Source organism: Monodelphis domestica, chromosome 2 (genome assembly GCF_027887165.1).
Source record: "Monodelphis domestica isolate mMonDom1 chromosome 2, mMonDom1.pri, whole genome shotgun sequence".
Classification (NCBI taxonomy): Eukaryota; Metazoa; Chordata; class Mammalia; order Didelphimorphia; family Didelphidae; genus Monodelphis; species Monodelphis domestica.
In genome coordinates, this window is record NC_077228.1 from 405,271,521 (window position 1) to 405,296,335 (window position 24,815).

Here is a 24,815-nt window from a genome sequence, read left to right on the forward strand (position 1 = left end):
GTCAAAGGGTAGATATTCTTTTGTCGCCCTTTGGGCATAGGACAAGGAAATCACTTTTAAAAGACTGATATATATTAATTTAAGGTTGCCAAGGAATTCAGCTATGTAATTCCTTAATGAAAACTCAAGTCAGCCGTTAACCTTTTATGGAGTTTTAATTACAAACAGGAGGAAGAAAGGAATTAGAGATAGAGAGATAGAGGGAGAGAGAAAGGGGAGAGAAGGGAATAGGGCTTAAATACCCCTTCTGTTTAGGCTGGGCCAAAAGGCCCAAGCCCTTAGATAGCTGGGGCAATGAAAGGAGATCAGTCCCTATTACTCACGTGACCAGAAATGGAGAAACAGTCTCCGGGGCCCCCACCTTCAGCTTCCTTCAGCGCAAGCTTCTCAGAGCACACCGCAACCACTCCGACAAACTCCTCAACCACTCCCATCTTCAGACCCCCCTATCCTTAAGGAAACCATCCAAGTTCCCCTCCCCTCAGTCCTCACATCTACCAATCACCTGTCCATCAATTTCCCTGTGCCAATGGAGGCTCTAGCTTAACCCAGGACCACCCAGAGGTCTCTGGCTTTGCACATGTCTGTTGAAGGTCATATTTTCAAATAATTAAATCTTTGATCCTTTGCTACAGCCCTTTCTAAATCCTGTTAACCTGAGTAGGGTAGAGATTGGAATAACTAAATTTTGATCTATGCTGCAGCCCTTACTCAATCCTGTTAGGACTGAGTAGGGTGGAGATTGATTCCAAGTATCTCCATTGTATCAATTCTAAAATCAATCATGACTCAAAGAAATTCCTGTTCTATGCTTAAGCATAGGTCAAAGTCCTTTCCATTGTTCAGCAAAAGGTTTCTGTCCTAAAGTAATCTTAAGAAGGGAGGAGAAGGAACCTCCCATGCCAATGGGGTTCACATTCCAATAGTCAAGACCCACTATCAATAGGAAATTTTTCAAGTATGAAATTTCCCAATGGTGAAATTTCCAACATTTATAAGTCTAAGAAATTTTGAGGTTTACATCTGATAGTTCTTGAATTTGGCTATAACATTCCTGGGTGTTGTGAATTGGGGATTAAGTACAGGAGGTGAGCTGTGGATTCTTTCAAGCTCCACTTTTCCCTCTTGTTCTAGAATATCAGGGCAGTTTTCTTGTATACTTTCCTGTAGGATGATGTCCATGCTTTTTCTTTTGTCATGGTCTTCCAGGAGACCAATGATTCTTAAGTTGTCTCTCCTGGAACGATTTTCTAAATCTTCTGTTTTGTTAATGAGGTGCTTCATATTTTCCTCAAGTTTTTCATTCTTTTGATTTTGTTTTATAGTTTCCTGCTGCCTTGTGAAGTCACTTGCTTCTAATTCTAAGACTCAATTTCATCCCTGGCTTTTTGGTCATCTTTCTCCTTCTGCTCTTTCATCTCCTTTTTCTCATTTTCAAGCTTATTAATTTTGGCTTTCAAGACACTATTTTCTTGTTTTAGTTCAAATGCCTCTGTTTCCCAATGACTTATCTTGCTTTTTAAGTTTTTTTTTCTCCAGTTGTCTTCAGTCTCTCTTAATTGTGTTTTGAATTGTATTTTCAGTTCTTCCAAAGCCTGTGTCCAATTTGCTGGAGTTTCTGTGTTTTTTCTTGGTGTTTCTTAATCTTTCTTTGTTACATTTGCTCTTTGTTCATTGCCTGGATTGAAGCTGTCAATTGTAATTTCTTTTTTCTTTTTCTGTTGTTTGCTCATATTTCCCCCTTCTTTCCCCCCTGTTGTTGCCTGCACTCTTGCTCCTCTCATTATGTTTTGGGTCTGTGCTTTTGGGCTTTTCTGTCAGCCTTTCCCCTTTGAGTTTAGTCAGCAAATCCCTCAGTGAAGTCTGTGGTAGAGGGGTGTTGAAGCTTGAGCTTCCCTGCCCTCTGAAGGCTTTGATGAAATTAAATCCAGTTGGTTTGAACTTGTAGAGCTGGATGTGTCCTGGGTCAAAACCTGGGGGGGGGGAAATATGGAGTGTTTCTGCTGCTGCAACTAGGCTGCCCGCTCTGTGCTTCTTCTCCAACTCTTTCTCCACCGCCTGTGTGCTATGCTCTGATCCTGACACAGCTTTGCCCACAAGGTACTCCCTCTAGACCAGCACCCTTGTCTGCCCAGAGGTTCCAGCTGCCTCTGGAGGCTCAGAGCTCCAAGTGGGTTAGGGGTCCTGGGACCTTCCTTCTTCCTTTCCTATAAACCCGAGTGTTCTCAAATTCAGGCTTTTGGTGGGGTGTACCTTTTAAGTTGGGTCTAGCAGGAGGGTTCCTTGACTCAGTCTTGTTGTTAGGTTTGATTTTCATTCCCCTAGGAGCATTTAGTTTGTAATTGGTAAGGAAGGGTTTTGGTCTTTTAGATGTCTGCCTCTAAGTTGCCATCTTGACTCTGCCTCCTATTACTGTTATTTTTTAAAAGTCCTTTAATCTTATGTATTTTTACATAATAATTTTTATATGATAATCATATATATTTTTAAAAAAACAGATATCTTACGCATTCATCCAGCACCAAACAATGGAACTCATGGGAGTCTAAACCATCTTTTGAAGGAGCCTTACTTTTATCCATCACACCCTGAAGAAGAGTCGCGTCTTCTTACTTGCCCCTTTGAATATGCAAAACCCAGTCATAGTTTAGATTGTTTATGTCCTGAACTAAGTCCGGTAAGTAATTATGAATAATAACCATATATGCTCACATTTAGATAGCATGTTAAGGTTCACAAAATATTTTCCTCCTAATAAGTCTATGAGGTAGGTGGTGCAAGTGGTATATATTTGCTTTAGAAATGAGGAAACTGAGGTTCAGAAAAGCTGAATAATTTTTTGATGATTATATAGTAAGGACGTGGACCAGAATTCAATTCCGTGTTTTCTTTTTTCCTTTTATCTTAAACCCTTAATTTCCACGTTAGATTTGATACTAAATATTGATTCTAAGACAGAAAAATAGTAAAGACTAGGCAATTGCAGTTAAGTGACTTGCCCGGGATCACATGGGTAGAAAGTGTCTGAGGCTAGATTTGAATCTAGGACCTCCTGTTTTCTCTAGGTCTTGGTTTCTATCCATTGAGCCACCTAGCTGGTCCCAATCCCATGTTTTCTGATGCCAGGTTCAGTGTTTTTTTTTTTGTTTTGTTTTGTGTGTGTGTGTTACTGCATGGACTCTCTTAATATGGGTAAAGGTCTTTAATGAAGTACACATCTAATTCATGACCTTATCTTAGCTAGGCTATGGTGCACTATGTTTAAAATTTGAATCTTATAGATTTGGAGACCTACTCTCCAACCAGTCCAGAACATGCTCAGTTCAAACTAAAATTATATTACTCCTTATTTTTATAGTTTTGTGTTTTTGCATGTTTTCCCCAAGTATCATTGAATTACATGATAGGGGAGGAAGGTTGGTATAATGACTAAAGGGCTAGAATTGGAGTTAAGAAGACCTGGGTTCAAATTTGGTCTCTGATAGCTATTTGCTGAGGTACCTGAAGCAAGTCATTTAGGTCTGTTAATCCTCCAGACCACTTTCTAAGAATTAGTGTTGTGGAGATGCTAATTTGCTTTGGTAGAAGAAATTCCTCTGCTGATGTTATGAACTCAGTAAAATGAAAAAAAAAATTATACCTACAAATTTGATTTGAGTTTTATCTTAAAAAGAGATGAAAAATAATTTTTATCATGCATTAACTTAGATTTGAATCTTCCAGGAATGTCAAAAGAAATCTTATTTAACTAAATATTTAAGTTTTACTTCATTTCTCTTATCTTATGACCAAGGAACAAACCATGAACACTTTGTGACATGCCTTTTTTTTTCCACTGGTGTCTTATGTAGGGATCTAGTTTTCAGAGCACAGCATGCTGACTGTGATTTGGAAGACAGAGAGCAGTCAGAGATGCGAATTTTTAAAGTGGAAGTTAGAGCAAAATTGTTAGGTTATATATAAAAAGAAAGATTGCATTGGGGTGGGCAAAGGCAGTCATATGCTTTGTTCTGAAACCGATCACTTAATAGAGTGACTAAAAAAAGGCTCATTCTCCTTTTAACATGAGAAAAATCTATTTCATTATCATTATTTTCTTTATTTTACAGGAAAAAGAAATAGAGATGAATGATATGTTAAATTTATCTACTCAACAAGGTAGGTCAATAGAAAATGAAAAAGTAATTTAACAGCTGCAGTATGTAATTTGCTTCTGTGTTTATACTGGTTGGATTTTATTGGTGCAATAATAACCACCCATAATCAACAGTTGCTTGGTTATTGTTATCATGCAATTTGTTAGGATCAGTCAACAACCTCTGTGGTCAGAATCTTTTACCCTTACTCCATTCTCCGAAACTTGTTTTTGTACTATGTGCTTACCAATCTTTTCACTATTCTAGCAGAGCAGTATTTTGTAATTAGCTCTGATGGAACTATCCACTGTGTATATTTGCCAAGAGTCAATGTGGTATAGAGGATAGATTCAGGAAGTTAATGGGAAAAGGCTGCTTTCTTGTGTTAAGGGAATGCAGGATGTATTTTCCTAGAAACAAGTCTCTGGTATTTCCTACATGGGTTTCCCCAACATACATGTGCACTCATGTTTGTATAGGTGTGTAGAAATAAAAATACATACATATGTGTATGTGTGTACAGCTACAAATGGAACATGCACATAAACACATGTATATATACACAAATGAATACACACAGACATGTGTATATATATTTCTGTCTCTTATACCATCTCTCCTTAGGGCACTATGTCTTTTATCAATAGAACTGGAGCTTCTATTGATATTTTTCCAGAGGAAATTACTATGTTTGATCACTTTGTTTCTATAAAAGTCTGATTTATAAAGTTTAAAATTGGCCTGACTAATGATACCTATTTAAGTATAATAGGTAGATAAATAAAGCATTTATTAAACACTTAATCAACACTTAACTATGTGCCAGCTGAACACTTAGGGGTCCAAGTAAAACAATCCTTGTCCTCCAGTAACTTGAATTCTAACAGGAAAACAGTATATAAAGGAGACATGGAAGGAGGGGATCAGGAGGTACATAGGTAGGCAAAATGGTATGGATATAGCTTGAACATATTATGGAAACCTATTTCTAGGTAACATTGGTAAAAGCTCACCTATCACATCCTGGCATCTAAGAACAATGTTCAAGACTGTAGAGTGGGAAGATAGAAATGTTGTCACTAGGCTTTATATTGAATCTTTCTGTATCTATATTATTATTCTTTAGTCATTTTAGTCATGTTTTACTCTTTGTGATCCCTTTGGGGTTTTCTTGGCAGAGATACTAGAGTGATTTGCCATTTCTTCTAGCTCATTTTAAAGATGAGGAAACCAAGGCAAACAGGGTTAATTGACTTACCCTGGGACACAAAGCTAGTAAATATCTGAGGCTAGATTTGAACTCAAATTTCTGACTAGAATTGACCTTAGAGATCATCTTATCCAACTCCACTTGTTTTATAAGCTCAAAGAAGTTAAGTGATTTCTACAAGGCTAATTCACATTAAAATAGAAAAGAAATTCATAGAATTCTTAAGTTTTCATATTTTCAATGAAACCTCAATATTATGAACCATTTTACTATATTTGTCTAGTTGAACTCTGGACTAGGAAATTGGAGGAATTGTGTTCTAGCTCCAATTCTTTCATTAGTTATGTAGTCTTGAAGAGATAGCTTAGTTTTTTCTGTGAAATGACCAGATTTGAATCAGATGATCTCTAAGGTCCATTTAAATTTTACTTTTTTTTTTTGCCTTTATCTTCTGTCTTATAATCTGTACTGAATATTAGTTCTAAGGTAGAAGAGCAGTAAGGGTTAGGCAATTGGATTTCTCCCAAAGTCTCATTGCTAAGAAGTATGTGAGACAAGGACTTCTCATCTCCAGATCTGATTCTCTATCCATTGAGCCATCTAGTTGCCCCTCTAGTTCTACCTTAGTGTGGTTTTATGGGGTTATTAAGTTCTCATTTTTAAATTATTTGTAGCATCAATAAGACTGTATAAGAAGAAAGCCAATCCAAGAAGTATGCTAGATAATGTAAACATTGAGTTAACTTGGCTAGCTGGTTGGAATAAGTTAATTGAGGAAACCAATCTAAGAAAAAAAATGGAGAAACATTTTTAATTCCCCAATCCTTTAATATCTTTGATTGTGAAACAAGTATACTTTTATTTGTCATAAACTTGTTGACTATTATTTTTTGGACTAATTTAAGTCATTATATAGGCTCTTTTGATAGCATTTGTTTAAAAACACACACCCACACCCACACACAAACACCCCACACCTCCCACACACACCAGAGTGAATCTTCAAAAAAAAATTTATTTGTTTTGAATACTTTTCCATGGCTACATGACTCATGATTTTTGCTAACCCTCTTTCCTCCCCCAAAACCTATTTCCAAATTATTCATAGTTGCAATAGAGTGATTTTTTTAAACATTAAAACCTTAAATCATCCCCACTGAACCATGTGATCAATCATATGTTTTTCTTCTGTGTTTCTACTTCTACAGTTCTTTTTCCAGATATGGATAGTGTTCTTTCTTCTAAGTTCCTCTGGATTGTCCTGCATCATTGCATTGCTGCTAGTAGAAAAGTCCATTACATTCAATTGTACCACAGTGTATCAGTCTCTGTGTACAATGTTCTCCTGGTTCTGCTCCTTTCAATCTGCATCAATTCCTGGAGGTCATTCCAGTTCACATGTAATTCCTCCAGTTCGAGCAGAATTTATTTTTCATTTTCTGGTTTAGGAGTTTTCTTTTCTTGATAGTACTTTTCTTCTAGCAACTATATCTGAATGTATATTAAACCAAGCATGGTTTTCATGTTTTAGAACAAGAATATATGGATGAACATTTACCCTTTGGGAGGCCCATAATTGCAAAAAAAGGCAAGACATACTGTCTCCTTTACCATGAAGAATTCGTGTCTGGATTCAGTTCAGAAATCTATATGCCACTGTGGACCTCATACACAAAACGTAAAGATGTAAGTTCTGATGACTATTGATGTTTCTTTTTTGAAAACATTGAGTTGAACAGATTTCTAATAATTAGTTCATGCAAATATAACACTTTTAAGGTTTGCAAAGGACTTTATCTGAAGATAGCATGGATATTATTATCAATGTTACTATGAGGCATAGGTATTATTAATGGATATAAATATTTAAATATAAATGTTTTTTGGGATGAGGAAATAGGTTCTATTTGTGACTTGTCTATGATTGCAGAGCTATGTATCAATCAACTGACCAATAAGCATTTCTCAAGTATCTGTTATTACATTGGGACTATAAATCAAAACAATGATATGATCTTTATAAGGATTTAACATTCTAATGGGGGACATTATACATATGTAAATATATGCATATGTAATAAATAGAAAGAATAAATAGAAATAAATACAAAATAAAGTACAAAGTAGAGAGGAAGGGTTTCTTAGATGAATCAGAAAAGTTTTGTGTAGAAGATATTTATTATTCAGTCATCTTGAAGGAAAAGAAGTGTTCCAGGTGTCAGAGAAGGTCAGTGCAAAGATCTAGAGATGGTAGATGATGATGGTGAAGATGATGGTATAGGGGTTGATGGTTTGCAAAATATTTCACAAATATTTTCTCATTTTATCCTCATAACAAACCTAGGAAGTAAGTACTATTATTGTTTTATATTTTTTTAACAGATGAGGAAACTGAGGCAGGCAATTTTTTTAAGAGCTTTGCTTGAGGTCACATAGTAAATTTCTGAGTCTAGATTTGAATTCAGATCTTGACTTCAAGCCCAGCTCTCTATCCATTAGTCCACCTAGTTGCCTATGATATAGTGTCAGGTGTAAAGAGCACAGAAACTTATTTGATTGGGTCAAAAGTAGGATATGAACTCAGCTCTTTCTGATTCTAAGTCCAAAATTCTTTCTACTATTACATCATGCTGGTCCATCATCCAATGTAACTGAGATACTACATTTGGTATTACAGACTTTAAAGTATTTGGCTGGTGCATAAAATGATAGTATACTGAAGGAAAAGAGATTTATGTTTTAAAGAACTATAATACTATAGGGTAATAATTAGTAAATCCCATTTGATCCTTAAAACAAGGTAGAAAGAGCATATGTTTAGAATGCTTAGAAACAGGATAAAATTAAATGAAATCTGAAAGAAACACTGGCTGGTTTCTGTGATTCTATGCCAAATGGCTCTGTATTTCTACCAGGTTCTGGTAGATAGATGGAAGTCTATCAGAGGAAGATAGATGTAAAGTCAATGCCCATTTTTAAGACTCTTATATGGATCACCCAGGAAATAAATAACATATTTATCTTATCTATGTAGGGAACTGTATTACTTGAAGGACAAAAAATATTTTTAATCTCTTTGGGGTGGTTTATGTGACCCTCCCCAAAAGTAGAGGATTTTCTTCTGGTAACTCTAGGTCTATTTCATTCCTAAAATTTTATGATTCTCCATCATGATCTAATTTTATTGAGATTTATTTGAACACTCAAGGACATAGAACTGTTTCTGGCACAAAGAGTAGGAGATTGATAATTTCTTGTAAAACATGATATGTCAGGATGAAAAACTGTTTGATGATTGGGTAAAGTTTAGTATATTTATTGACACATTTACTGGCTTGGTCATTAACTAGGTTTTTAAAAAAACATAATATGGAAAAGGAAAGAACTTTGGAGAGCATCTAATTAAATAACCTTCATTTTACAATTTATGAAAATGAAGTCCAGGCAGATAAGTGACTAGCATATATAGTCTCATTCTGAGGTTAGATATGAACTCAAATCTTGACTCTAAAGCCTGGTGCTCTATCTACTGTACCACTTAGCTACCCTATTTTTAATAGAGAGTTTCAATATTTTATTTTTTCCAATTATATGCAAAAGTAATTTTTAACATTTTTGCATTCCAAATTCTCCCCTTTCCACCCTTGCCCCTTCCCTGAGATAGCAAGCAATTAGATACAGATTATATATCTATAGCCATACAAAACATTTTCATATTAGTCATGTTGCAAAACACAGATAAAAAAAATGAAAAGTAAAGAAAATTAAAAATATACTTCAATCTTCTTAAGGACTCAAGTTTTGTTTGGAGGTGGATAGCATTTTTCATTATAAGTCCTTTGGAATGATCTTGTATCATTGTATTGCTGAGAATAGCTAAGCCATCCACAGTTGATCATTGTACAAAATTGCTGTTACTTAATACAGTGTTCTGATTCTGCTCACTTCACTTTGTCTTAGCTCATTTAAGTCTTTCCAAGTTTTTCTGAAACCATTCTGCTTGTCATTTCTTATTTTGAAATAGTATTCCATCACATTTATATACCACAACTTGTTCAATCACTTCCCAATTGATGGGCATTCCTTCAATTTCCCATTCTTTGCCAATACAAGAAAGAACTGCTTTAAATATTTTTTGTACATATAGATTCTTTACCTTTTTAAAAAATTCTATTTGGGGTATATACCTAGAAGTGAAATTGCTGAGAAAGAGGGTCTGTATGGTTGTATAGCCCTTGGGGTATTGTTTCAAATTGCTCTTTAGAATAGTTGGATATATTCACAATTCCAACAAAATGCAGTAGTGTCCTAATTTCCCCACATCTCCTGCAACATTTGACATTTTCCTTTTCTCTGATAAAAGCCAGTCTGATGAGTATGAGGTATTACTTCATAGGTGTTCTAATTTGCATTTCTCTAATCAATAGTGATGTATGCCATTTTTATATGAACATAGATAGGTTTAATTTCTTCTAAAGTTCATGTCTTTTGATAATTTATCAATTAGATAATGATATCAATTACAACAATCACTTGGATTCTTATAAATTTGACTCAGTCATCTACATATTTGAGAAATGAGGCTTTTATCAAAGAAACTTGTAAATTTTTTTTCATAGTTATGATTATTGTGTATTTCCTTTTGTCCTATTTATTCTCTTTCTTATCCATCTCTTTCTCTCCTTTGACTGTCCCTCCTCCGAGGTCCATTCTCCCTTCTATCAGCTTCCTCCTCTTCTCTTACCCCTTCTCTTCTTGCTTACCTACAGGGTAAGACAGATTTCTATACCCAACTTAGTATACCAATTAAGTTCTTCCTTCTTTGAACCAATTCTAATGAGAATAAGGTTCAAGTGTTGTCTGACACTTCTTATCCCCTCATCTTCCCCTCCAGTGTAAAAACTCTTTTAGGTGCCTTTTGTGTGAGATAATTTACCTCATTTTATATCCCTTTTCCACCTTCTAATGCACCTCTCTTTCTTGTCCATTAATTTAATTTTTTTATATTTCATCCTGTCATAGTCAACTCATATTCATCCCCTCTATCTTTGTTTACTTCTCACTACCCTAATAATGTAAAACTTTTACGAATCACAAATATTGTGTCTTCATGTAGGAATGTAAACCATTTAACCTTATTAAATCTCTTTCCTATTTATCTTTTTAGCTTTGTAATTGAAAGCCAAATGTCCTATTGACTTTTCATCCCATTGTCTTTTCATCAGGAATGAAAGTCCTTTATTTCATTTCCCCCCTTAAAGGATTATACTGAGTTGTTATGGGTAGATTATTCTTGGTTGTAATCCTAATTCCTTTGTCCTCTTAATTTCTATCTCTGGTTCTATGATGTCAGGGAAATTTTCCTTGATAAAATTTTAAAATACGATACTTGGGCTCTTTGATCATGGCTTTCAATTAGTCCAATAAATCATAGATTATCTCCCTTGGATCTCTTTTCTAGATCAATAATTTTTTCAATGACATTTTTTTTTGCATTGTCTTCCATTTTTTTCCTATTTTGTTTTCTTTTCCCTTCATGCCTCATGGATTTTTTTTTTCACATGACTAAAAGTAAAAAAAAAACAAACCAAAGCTTTATTTTAGCAAAGTTTTCTAAAAGTTCTAGTCTTAATTAACAAAATCAGCAACCTACAAATTCTAACTCCTTTTATTTCAACATAGCTTTAGTGTTCCCTTTAAAAAAATGGGCATTCTATTACCATATTCTCATTTGCAGAATACACAAGTGGATAATAGTCATGGAATTAAAAAAAAACCAAACTAGGAATCACCATTTACCAGTGGTATATTTCAGTTTAATTACCAAACCTTGCCCCTTTGCAATAATGAAAGTATTTGTATGTCTAAAAGACCTTTGAAAAAAAAAAGAAGAGCAAGAAAACTCCATCTACAAGTTGGCAACAATGGGCACGGAGTTCAGAATTTCCCCAGTGAGAATGAAGTGAAATCCATTCCTCAGGCTTTCATTTTTGTCTTTAATTGTTTTAATTAGCTTCCATCAACACAATTTTAATTTTTGAGCAATTATTTTAAATTTCAGCCTTTGTACCTCCTTTTCCATTTGACCAACTATGCTTTTTAAGGATTTCTTCTCTTTTTGGTTTTTATTCTTCCTTTACTGAGTTATTGACTCTTTCATGATTTTCTTGCACTATTCTTATTTCTTTTCCTAATTTTCCATCTCTCTCTCTCTCTCTCTCTTTCTCTCTCTCTCTCTCTCTCTCTCTCTCTCTCTCTCTCTCTCTCTCTCTCTCATTTGATTTATAAAATCCTTTTTGAGTTCAAATTGGAGCTTGAGACCAATTCACATTTTTCTCTGAAGCTTTGGATGTATATATTTTGACAATACTATTGTCTTCTTTTCAGTTTGTTTTGGTTTTCCCTATCACCACAATAATTTTTTATGGTTAGAATTTTTTTTTTTGTTTGCTGACTTTTCTAGCCTATTTCTTTAACATTTAAAATTTTAACTTTATGTTAAAGTCAGTCTCTGCTCCCAAGATGAAGGGGGCACTGTTCCAAGCTTCAGATTTTTTGAACTGCTCTTTTCAGAGATAATTCTGGGGGTCAGTAAGCTTTCAGTTATTCCAAGATGGTGTGTTGTGCTTTAAGAAGAGATGAGGCCACTGCTCTCCTGGCCTCTGTGCAACCACAAGCACTCTTTTCCTCCCTGGAGCTGTGACCAGAATTCTTGATTTCCAATGGCTACAGATTCTAGAGTACTCTTTGCTCTGGGACTGCCTGGATATATGGTAACAAGGAAATATTAGAATGTAATTCTTATAAAACATGGCCAAAGGGAAAAGACCCTTGAATTGACTTATATTAGTACATGTAATGAAGTCATTAACTCCTTACCTCTATGAAATGGTAGAGATGTGAAACAGGTGTGTGTATAAGAGGGCTAGTGGTTGGCAATAAGATAAATATGTTTCATCAGACTAATACAAGTAATCCACAAATAATATTTTAAGAAACATGAGTAAATAGTTCTATGTTAAACTGAAAGATAAATATCTAGAGAATTATTTTAATGAAAAGTTGCTCTCCTCAACTTCTATCTTCCCAAAGGCCTTAATTTTCAGGATCCAGAGATTTTAAGATGAATTTGTGGCTAATTCTGTTCTTACTAAGAGTATATTGCAAAAGTTCTGCCTCTTTTTATGGAGAGGAAGGAATTGGTTACTGGATATCTATGCTCCTTGTTCCATTCCAGGATTTTAGAGGAAAGTAAATTTCCTACCACTAATTAAAGCCTTGTACTGGAAGCCAAATTCCATTACTGACAACTTTTAGGTTGTGGTCATTGGCATCATAGAGATAACATAGTTTGCTACCCTATGTTGACAGGCATATTACTTGCTATAACCTGAATATCATGATTTTTAAATATTAGTTTGCTATCCTTATTAATAACCTCCAATTAACTTTGTTGTTATTTTCATAATATAAATATTAAAAGGAAATATAAATGTTTGTGCTTTTCTTTTGTATGCCACACTCTTTTTTTTTTGCAGCTCCTTAAAATAATTATTCATAAACTTTTCCTATTTCTCTCCACACTTTCTACCTCCAACATTCCTAAAAAGGTTCACTTATTAAAAGGATTAGAGTCTTACATTTTTGAAGGGCCTAGAAAGTAAGGTATATAGGATATATGGATTAATCAGAATGCAATGTACTTTCTGTATTTGCAAATTTCTGCCCTTTTATTTTGTTAAGCAGAATGTCTTAAGTCTTAAGACTGGGACTATGGATCTACCAAACATGGAAGCCTTAGAAACATTATGTGATCTTTCCAGGTTAATGGGACAATTCATTGGTAGAAACCACTATTTAACATTACTAGTTTCCATTTTTAACCAGAATTTCCATCCTTTTACTCATGCCACAGAGGTTCTTCTCTCTATGTATCAATGTGACAGGATGGAATTCTAGCAATTTTGTGCTTTCCAATTCAGAAATTACTCTGTTAGTATGTTGTGGTTCAAGAAAATTACATACAAGGATGTTTTGAACTTAGCACAGAAATGTTGTAAATCAAACTTTGTGCTTGAAAATCAGACCTTCAATAGGAGCAATTCTGAAGATGTACTCAATTAAGCTGTACCTTTGAGCTTTTTGTGGCTTCAGTGCCTCTTGATTTTGTTGTCTGAGAACAACTAGAGGGTTTTTTATGTTTTAGAGGTTGCATTATGATGGATAGCAGCTGCTTCTGGGCCTTTACTGTGATTTATTTAGGATAATGTCTTAGCTTTGTTTCTTAGTAAGAAAAGCAGAAATGCTCATGTAGTTATTATGTGAAGGAAGGGATAAGCAATATTTAAAATAATTGCTTAGAATAATTGGCTAGGAGACTTAATTGGAAGATAAAGAACTTTTTAAAAACAAAACTAATTTCCTCAAGGTTTAAATTTTTTTTGTGTGTGCAAAATTTCACCTTTACTAGTGTTTTGAAAAGGTGTGTTAAAGGGCTTTCTAAAAGTTTTTGGGTAATCTGAAGTAAAGTAGACAAATTCTTGCCCTCATCACTGTTTTTGCTTCATGTGAGTCTTGAAAACACAGTAAGATTGCATTAAGTTAAAGATATTATAGAACATTTTTGAATAATTTTATAACATGAAAAACTTTGGAGGGGGGGGGACAAAATAAAGAGAAAAATAAGAAATCAAATGAATAATTTTTTTCTTCAAGAGAAACCCTAGAGTTGACAGCTCAGTTTTCATTAATACATAGCTTTATGAACAAGCAAGCCTGGGTTATTAGTCTCAGGGGGAAAAATGTTTTGCCCTTTACATTTTGGCTTCTAATTAAAGAGATTTCATAGCTGGCTTGAAAGTCATTGTGGAATTAAAGGACTTCTTGTTCTGTGCTCTTTTACAGTATTTTCCTATCCTCCCTATCCAATCCAAATCAGACTAAAAGAGAAAAATGCATCTTGTTGAATACCATTGTACTAATCACCCTTGTGGTTCTTAGGGGTTCAAATAGTTAAATTTCAAGAACTAGGGCACTCAAATAATATTGATCAGAGCTTCTGCATCCTCCTGGGAATTTCATCAGCCTCCTTCCTTTTATGCCCATCTCTCTCATCCTTTCATAAAACCATAAGCAAGTGTACAGAAGGATTAAAATGTCACAACAGAGCTCTCACTTGGAATCATAATCAAAGTATGATGTTCGGGATCCACTTGCTCCCAGGAGATCCTCTATTATATGCCCTTTAAAGGAAGGAAAGAAAAAAAAAAGCATTTCTTAAGTGTTTACTGTTCTAAGTGCTTTACAAATATCATCTATTTAATCCTCACAACTACAACCCTGGGGGAGGGAGCAGGTGCTATTATCATCCCATTTTGATAGTTGAGGAACCTTGAGGCAGACATAGGCTAAGCAACTTTCTCAGGTTCACTTAGGTAGTAAATGTCTGAGGCTGGATTTGAATTCAGACTTTCCTGACTCAAGGCCAGTTGCTTTATCTACTGTGCCACCTAGCAGATTCTTTGACTAGAAAAAGGAGACCAGAAGTTTTTCTTAGTCTTAACACAGTTTACATGTGGCTCGAATTTGGCAGACAAGAAATACGTATTCATAAAACTGATGAAAAATTCAAAATTTGTAGACAGTTCTTGAAACCAGACAGCAGTCTTACTGAAAGCTGCTTCTCACAACTCTCAAAGCTGATTCAGGATATTTGTGTCAATTTGAGGGAAGAGTAGAAAAGTAAATATTTTGCCAACCTACCTGCCTCAGTGTCTCAACATTGCCTAACTCACATCTCAATTTAATTTAACCATCTAGCTGCTGCAGTTATAATTTATATATGAAATTATTTTTTTGCTTTTTTATAAAAGTGAATAAGCTAAATTAACAATAATAATATAAGGAATCAATATGACATTGTGGCTCTGCAATCAAAGAACCTGGGTTCAAGTTGTGTCTTGATATTTTAATGTGTGATCTTGGGCAAGTTATTTGACTTCCTTAGACTTCATCTATAAAAATAAGAGTTTGGATTAATAAGTCTCTGAAGTTCTTACTAACTTTAGACCTCATGGCCCTATCTATCCATCCATCCATCCATCCATTTATCTATCTATCTATCTATCTATCTATCTATCTATCTATCTATCTATCTATCTATCTATCTATCTATATCTGTCTGTCTGCTTGTCTGTATTTTTATCTCTGTCTATATCATCTCCATATGGACATTCTTATAATAATCTTATGATGCAGGTAGTTCGAAGAAATGGAGCCCCACAGAAGTTAAGTGATTAAATGACGAGCTTGTGGCTTGTCCAGAGTCATACAGTAATAATAACTAGAATTTATATAGTACTTTAAAGTTTGCAAGGTGCTTTTATGCATTCTTATTTTATCTTTACAACAATAGTAGGAGGTAGGTGCTTTTATTATTCTTATTTTACAAATATGTTAACTGAGGCAGACAGAAGTTAAATTACTTCCTCATGGTCACACAGCTCCCAAGTGATATAGAAGTTGAATTCAGATCTTCCTGACTTCCTGACAGGTCAAGGGATCCATCTGCTGTGTCACCTAGTCTTACCAGGAAAGCACAGTAATATAATGACTTCCTTTTTTATTCTGGACACTAAGCCTCTTATAATGTAATCTGCACCAACACTAACATTTTTGACTGCATTGTCACATTTTTAATTCATATTGAGTTTGCACTAAAGCAAAATTTCTAGATTTTTTTAAAAACTAGAAATGTTTTCTAGCTATGCCTTCTCCATATTGCACATTTGGAGTTTTGGATGTCAAGTATAGACATTTGCTTATATTGCTCCTTATTAAATATTGAATTATATGATTTGGTCTGTAAAAACAAAAAACAAAAAGCAAAAAACAAACCCTGACCTATCAGTTCCAAGGCAGAAGAGGTAAGGATTAGGCAGTTGGGGTTAAGTGACTTGCCCAGGGTCACATGATTAGGAATCATCTGAGGTCAGATTTGAATCCAGCACCTTTTGTGTCCAACCCTCATTTTCTCTCTCTACTGAGCTACCTAGTTGCCCCTGATTTGGTACATTATGTTAGTCTGGTAAGTCTTTTTGGATTCTGATTTATTCACATACTTAGTCATTTTTCTAGGCTTTGTGTCATCTGTAAATTTAACATAGATGTCATCTATGGTTTTACCCAGTTCATTGATAGAAGTCTTCAAAAACACAGAACAAAAGCATAGCACTCTGGGGGTTCTCTAGTAGAGAACCACTCCAAATAAACAGTGACCCACTAATGTCTAGCCTTTCTGTCTTGTATTGTTTTTTTTTTTTATCACTTCCAAATTCACCTGAATACAATATCAACTAGCCCAAATATCTCCACCTCATCTCCCCAACACCCCAAGAGACTTGATCAAATAGCTTGCTAAAATCTAAGTAAACAATTGGTAAAGCATTCTCCTAAATTATCAGTAAAGTTACCAATCAAATAACAGAAATGCGGGTTGTCTAGAGTTATTTGTGCTTACTGAGTCCATGCCTTTTAGAAATCACTGTTCTCTTTTCTAAGTACTCACATACAATTTCCTAAATTCATTCTAGAATTTTTCCAGTACTAGAATGGTCAAGGACAATGTTCTGTTTTGCAATTTGGAGACTCTACTTTCTTTTTCTTTTTTAAATTGAGAAATTTACTCTCTCCTTTTCCCCAGAGTAGCACAGCACCACTCTCATTCTCCAAGATCACCGTAACCAATACAGTCATCACATTGGATGATTCTTTTGAGTGCTCTAAGACAGTGGTATCTAACTCAAGTTGAAATATCTTTGGGGGGGGGTGCAGTAAAAAGGGGGGGGGTGACAGTCTTTCATAATTATCCCTGTAGTGTATATTAACTTAGAAATAGACATATTAATATTTTTTATTGTGGTTTTAATTTATTTAGTTAAATTCTTCCCAATGACATTTAAATTTGATTCAGGCCCTTTCTTGGGAGTCTTGTGGGTGACATGCAATCTGGAGGCCATGTATTTGACATCTCTTTTAACTCCTTTCCCTCTTAGATATATTTCATCTGGCCCTATTGATTAGAATTCATTAAGGACATTTAGATGTAGTCTGATATTTTGCTTATCTTGGGTTTCCATTCCCTGCTAACCATTTATGATTTGGCCCTTTTAGTTTAACAGTCATTTTCTTTGGGAAAAATAATAGAAGCAAATTTGGAGGTGAGTCAGTCATTTGCCTAATGTTTATAAAGATTTACTATGTACCAAGTACTGTGCTAAGCACTGGAGATTAAAAAAAAGGCAAAAATAGTCCTTGTTCTCAAAAGGCTCATAGTCTAATGAAGAGAGAAAATAGATACCATTGTAATTTTTCAGTCATTTTTCAGTTCTGTCTGGCTCTTCATCACCCATTTGGGGTTTTCTTAGCAGAGATACTGGAGTGGTTGGCTATTCCCTTTTTTCAGCTCATTTTACAGATGAGGAAACTCAAACAAATAGGATTTAATGACTCATCCAGGGTCATACAGTTAATGTGTTACAGGCCAGATTTGAACTCCTGAAGATGAGACTTCTTGACTCCAAACTTAGCCAGCACTGCTTAACTTCCCTAAAACAACTTCGTAGAACAAGATATATACAGGATAAACTGGGAATAGTTTCAGGGGAAGGAACTACGATTAAGGAGGATTAAGAATTTTTTGCAGAAAGTGAGACTATCTGAGGGTGGAAGGAATCCAGAGAAGACAAGAGGTAGAGATGAGAACTGGAGCAGTCTGAGGATAGAGGACAGGTAATAAAATCTCTGACTAAAGAACTGGGGGATCAAGTATGAGAAATAGCAAGTAGGGCAGTATTACTGGGTTACATAGTATATAAGGGGTAGTAAGGTATAAGATTGGAAAGGTAGGAAGGGGCTTTATTATGGAGAGCTTTCAAGGCTAAATAGAAGGTTTATTTGCTCTAGCAGGTAACACAGAATCCCTAAATCTTGTTGACTATATGAGTAATTGGTCAGAACTGTTCTTTAAGGTGATCACTTCTGAGTTGATGATGGATTGGAGTGAAAGGAGACAAGGCAGGAAGACCATCCAACAGGTGTGAAGTAATGAATCTGAACTAGAGCAACTTCAGCTTTGGAAGATAATGGGGCTTATTTATTAGAAAGTTTTTATGAAGGTTGAAAGAATGTGGCAATAAATTGGATGTGGGTGGTGAGAGAGAATGAAATGCTGAGATTGATACCCACTTTGTGAATCTGGGTGATTGGGAAGATGGCCAGAGAAATTAGGAAGAAAGAAGGGATTTTAATCATTTCTCTTTAGAGTTTGTTGAGTTTCAGATAACTAATGGGCAGAGATGTCTGATCTCTACTAGTTCTAAATGTCTAACAAGTAATTGGACATTATAATTGGGCAGCTCTTCTCACAATCATCTGTTATTATCACTGATCTAGGAATGTAACAGTTTTATCCTTTGTCCTGAACATTTTGTAAAGTAAACAAAATTTTTAACATAGCTTTTAAAAGAAAAGGTTTTTTTTATTGTTAGCATTAATTGCTATACTCAACTCATTCAACAAAACCCTTAGTATTCCTAGACAACACTCCTGTTTTACATTCATTCTCATCTTGACTTTTCTTCATATTTACAATCCTTTTTCACAAATAGGAGTTTATTGATGAGTACCTTGTGAATCTATTTTTTTAGACATGTTTCCCTTTTCCTAATTGGAATAATTTACATTTTTGTTTTCAGAATTTAATTTTTTGGTCCTTCCTATGCCTTTTGTAACTTTTAAGATAGTCTCCTTTGTCCTGAAATATTATCTTTCAGTGTTTATTTCTTATAAAAATTTATGTTATTTATCCTTAAAGAGAGTTATGACATAGTGAGTACAGAGCTGGTATAATTCAGATTTGTATTTTGCATATTGCTCAGAATCCTGCATTATATGAAATATTATCATTGTCTAGTTGTTTTTTTTTTTAAATTAAAACCCTTACCTTCCATCTTGGAGTCAATACTGTATATTGACTCCAAGGCAGAAGAGTGGTAAGGTCTAGGCAATGGGGGTCAAGTGACTTGCCCAGGGTCATATAGCTGGGAAGTGTCTGAGGCCAGATTTGAATCTAGGACCACCCATCTCTAGGCCTGGCTCTCAATCCACTGAGCTACCCAGCTGCTCCCAGTCTAGTTGTTTTCTGTTGTGTTTGACTCTTCATGATCCCACTTGGGTTTTCTTGGCAAAAGATACTGAAGTGGTTTGCCATTTCCTTTTCCATTGAATGAATAGGTGCTTAATAAATGCTTGAAGAATGGGTATATGACATGAGACAGAATTATTTTTATAGAGGGTTTTCAAGAGGTCAACCTAATACTTCCTTAATGATGTGCTTCAGGAAATCAGATTGGGTGAATCACTTAGCTTCATGTCCTCACTCTACCACACAATTGCCAAAGGAGTTTTTCCTTTCTGTAAACCTATGGTAACCCCAATCTTCTTATTATAGGGACTTGCAGGAAACACTACATACAGGTCTAGTCACTAACAAGATTTTTGTTTTAGCTTAAAACAATGCAGAATTTTAAGCTAAAACACACAAAAAAATCTTGTTAATGTTGTCCAGAGCTAATTTTTTTTTTGTACAAATAAATCCAGCTTAACATTTTTGGCATCTTTGTATCTAGCTGATGAAGCTTTTCTATATAATGGTAGTAGAGGAGATATTGTCAAGATACCCATGAATAAATTCAGAAATTAATAGGTAAAGAATAGAACAGTGGAATATTTGTTAGCATTCACCCATACCTGATGACATATTAGATTGGTTCTATATTGGGTTTAATACCCCACTGGAGTATTGTGGGGTTCAAATGACAGATCTATAGGCCTTAGCAGAGTCCCTGGCACATTGTAGGTGCTTAATAAATGCTTATTGACTGATTGACTTTTTGGACTTTAAAGCTTTAAATAAATACAGAGATTGAGGCTGTGATTTTATTGATAACTCCCAGGTAAGAAAACTTATTCTTCCAATATAGGGTGGAAACTTCACTGCAATTTAAAGAGCCTTAGCTGCCTTGAGAACTAATAAGTTAAAAGCCATGTAGCCAGTACATAGCAGAGGCAGTAGGTGAACCTAGAGCTTTCTAACTAGCTCTCTATTTACTTCACCTTTGCTGCCTCTACATGAAAGAAGTTGAATGTAAATATATTACTGTGTTATTATATTATGCTATTGTGCTTTGTATTAATAATCAAGATATGAATAGAATTAGCTCAATATTAATTATATCTCTGACATCATAGCTCCAGACTAGTCCCTCTTTTCCTTCCTAAAATAAAAAAAAAAGCTCAATGCTTTTAATTCAGACACTTATTGAATTCCTTCTTTGGGTTAAAAATTGATTTGGAAATTTAAATAGGTTTATGTATGAAATTATAGAATAGTCTCTATTTGCAAGGAATTTATAATTTAATGATAAAGAAAACCTATATTACAAATTGCAAAGCATGTGATTAGATATACAATTAATGACAGCTACTCTGTAGACAAAAATCAGTATATAGTTCAAGAATAATATAATATTCACATCTGGATTAAAATACTTTATATTTATTTTTTAATTTATCTTTAGAAATGAAACCATTTAGTGATATTTGCCTTTCTCCATGAGAATATAAATCTATTTTTCCAGGTCACTGACTTTTAGAGATTCCAGATTCTGGTCCCCAATTTTCCTTTGGTTTGTGAGTCCTTTTTTTCTGTGTGTTAAGCTTCCTATCACGGGTGTTCCCAACCAGGAGCGAACCATGGGGAGGAAAACAGCAGAAAACATCTGTTTCCATTACTTTTATGAGAGTTGATTCATTATGAAAATAGGAAAAGGTTAAATGAAAAACATTTTAGGGAAGTCACAAACCATATAAGGTATTGGCTTAACCACAACTGTGGGTGTAATTTTTTTCCCTCTCTTCTTTTTCCTTTCAACAGGGAGACACATTGCCTCTTCCTCCCACTATTCCAGACTGTCTGCGGGCTGATGTTAGGATTCATCCTTCTCAGAGCCAAAAATGTTCCGTGTATTCACCCGAAAAGAATATCACCCACGGCTTCCTCTACCCTCCCAGTTAGTATGACTCTTTTTAGCACAGCAGCTTAGAAAGCCTTCATCAGCTGGATGTGGGCATGTGCTTAAACATACACCCCAAACCAAAACAACCTTCTTGGGGTAAGCAGCCTGCACAGGAGGAGGCATCCAGTGACTGTATGCTGACCAAAAGCAACAAAACAACTATAATAAAGACTAATAAATTTTACAGTGTGAGCCACAGGTCATCTGTAATCTCACCCAGATGTTTAGAGAGTTCATCAGGTTTAAGTTTAAATTTAAAACAAAATTCTTTGGTGAGAGACAGACATCTATAAAAGTATATTCTTCTCACTACCCAAATGTTGCCCATATTAAAAACAGAGCTGTCTTGCTAAAGAATTCAGGCCAGAGTTTGAAGACTTTTGTTCATAAGGCAACATGTTTAGCAGTTGAATTTTGCTGAAATTAGGCAGTTCAGAATTTTTCAAATTAGTTTTTTAATCTACGAGAGTCAATATTTTTATCTGAAGCTTGAATTTTATGCTTTGTTGGTAGAAAACATCAATTTAAATGAAGTTCCCTTGAAATTTCCAGTAATTTCAAGGTCAAATTAGAGGCTCCTCTGATATTTTGATACTTCCATTATTTATAGTCAGGACCAGAAATGGAATTCACAGTGGTTCAGAGATTCGTACAAAGGAGGAAAATGATCAGAATCAAAATTAGCAGTATGCAGCTTTAAAATTTTCTAAACAATGTCTAAATTGGATAAACTCCAGGCCAATGAGGTTGATTTCAATTACTTTGTGAAAAAATATAGGATATATAATTAAATAAATGATTTGGGGACCTTTTAGTCAGGCAGGTAGGTAGTCTAGTAGATAGAATCCTGGCCTTAAAGGTAGGTAGATATAAATTCAAATCTGGCCTCATAGACCAATTAACTATGTGACCCTGGATATCTTCATTTTTGATGCCTTAGCTTCTTCACATGTAAAATAAAAATAATAATAGTGCCTCCCTCACAAAACTATTGTGAGGCTAAAATGAGATAATTGTTGTAAAATGCTTTGTGAACCTGAAATAGTATATAGCTACTACCTATTATTATTATTTAAAAGTAGCTAGGTGATGCAGTTTATAAATTTAGAACTGGAGGTGAACTTGGAAGACACTGAGTCTACCTTACTCATTTTTATAGGTGAGGAAATTGAGGCAGGGGGAAAGTAAGTGGTTTGCCCAGGGTCACACAGCTAATAAGTGTCTGAGAAATGAATTAAAAACCAGGCCTTTCTGACTCCAAATCAAGTATTCCATCTACTGTGCCATGCTGTCCTTGGCCCTGCCCCTTTCAACCTTACAAAAAAGAAAATATTTGGATGGAGACATAGATGACATTTGTACCGAATTTTTCTCTTTCCTATATAGCTTTAATGACCAGTTCCAAAAATGTTTCAATAGGACAAAAGGAGCTCAATATAATACAACTTAATGGAGATAAATATAAAGTTCTACCCTTGGATCTAAAATATTAACTATGAGAATACAAATTGGAAAAGATAATACTGGAAGAATGTATGGAAATTATCTGGGGTTTTTAGTAGATTACAGAATCAGTATTAATTAGCAGTGTGATAATGTATTAAAAAATAAATGTAATAGATAGTAAATTCATTCTTTTACCATATAGTTCAGAATAAGATAGACAATATACTACTGTACTTTCTCTTGGTCTTAGTGCAGCTGGTAAAGTCAATTACCAAATTCATTGTGAACTTTTACACCTCAGAAATCAGCAAAAGCTATAAATAAAGACCCGATTATTATTTTTTGGTGAGCTAGACTTAAGAAAGTGATAGTGAAAATGACATCAGCTGGTTGTTAAACACTTATCAGCATACTTCTGCATGAAATTTATCTTCAACCATTTTTTTTTGGTAAAGATATTTTATTTTACCAATTGTATGTAATAACAATTTTCACATATGCTTTATGAAGTTAAATGATCCAAATTGTCTCCCTCCCTCCTTTCCCTATCCTCCACTTTCAAAGATAAAAAAATCAATTGTGTTAGGGAAAGACCTCAGGATATTGTATTGAGATGTTAACTATAAGATATTATAAATCTAAATCAGGGGAGGCTCTGGACAGATGGATGAGGAATAAAGACCAGGTCAGGGAGAAGTTCAAGTGGGGTATGGCCACATCTTGTGGAAGGAGGAATCACATTGTTTAATATCATCTTTCAATTTTAAAAAAATTAAAGTTTTTTCTTTTTCCCTAGAATCAATATTATGTATGCACTGTAAGACAGAATAGTAAGGGTTAAATGACTTGTCCAGGGTCACATAGCTAGGAAGTATCTGAGGCCAAAATTGAATCCAGAATCTTCCATCCCTGAGTTTGGCTCTCTATTTACTGGGCCATTTAGCTGCCCTTTCTATTTTATTTTAAAAACCTTTTGTTATTTTTTAATAAATATCACCTTAATTTAGGAATATATCTCTACCCTATCCTACCCAACATTTCTTCCTTTGTAAAAAAGAAGGAAAAAAGGGGAGAGAAAAGCATTTTGGAAAAAAAAAAACCTAACTAATACATAACCAATACATGTAGTCTGCCAGTATATACAATGTTCGACATTCATAGTCTTTCACTATAAAGGAAAAGGAGGGTAGCTTTCTACTTTAACTAACTGGTCTAGTTAGCTCGGTACCGAGAGATTGCATTATCAGCATCCTCTGTGTTTCAGTACCCTGGAAGAAAGCCCTGTTCTACAGCTCTATTTATAGCTCTCATTTGGAATGTTTTGCTTAGAGAAGGGAATATTAGGGAGAATATGTTAGTTCTCTTCCAACATATGAAAGACTTATGCATATGAGACAAAAGACTAGATTTATTCTGTTTGATCCAAGAAATCAGAACTAGGAAGGATAAGTGGGAGTTTCAGAAAGGCAGATGCCAGTTCATGGTAGGGGAAATTTCCTTAACTAGAGATTCCCTAATTGGAACTAGCCAAAAGCCCAAGGGGTTACCTTTGGAAATAGCAAATTCTCTATCAAGTGAAGACTAGATGACTAGTTTGGGGGGATGTTGTTATAGACATCAAGTTAAATAATGGATGTAAATTGCTTTGTAGATCTTAAATAATAGCCAGCATTTGTATAGCATTTTAAGGTTTGTAAAGTGCTTTACAAAAAATGATCTCATCTGATCAATAGCAACCCTGAGAAGACTCCATTTGACATAGAAAAGATAGTATTTGGCCTATGTTTTGAAGTGGATCAATATTATTTTGATAGGCTGTGATGGAGAGAAATAGAATATTTTTCTTGGAAGACTTCCTTTGAATGGAGGGTAAAACACATCATCAAG

General features: G+C 34.7%; 1 protein-coding gene across 4 annotated transcripts in view; it reads left to right on the forward strand.

Annotated features, from left to right (window-relative positions):
• The window catches only part of ENPP3 (ectonucleotide pyrophosphatase/phosphodiesterase 3), a 135,479-nt gene that overhangs the window by 92,575 nt on the left and 18,089 nt on the right, over positions 1-24,815 (forward strand). For all 4 annotated transcript variants that reach the window (XM_016428904.2, XM_056818795.1, XM_007484570.3 and 1 more), the window contains exons 19-22: positions 2,499-2,677; positions 4,110-4,158; positions 6,878-7,032; positions 21,341-21,476. In XM_016428904.2, the coding sequence (XP_016284390.1) occupies positions 2,499-2,677; positions 4,110-4,158; positions 6,878-7,032; positions 21,341-21,476 (519 nt within the window). The remainder of the gene's footprint in view (positions 1-2,498; positions 2,678-4,109; positions 4,159-6,877; positions 7,033-21,340; positions 21,477-24,815) is intronic.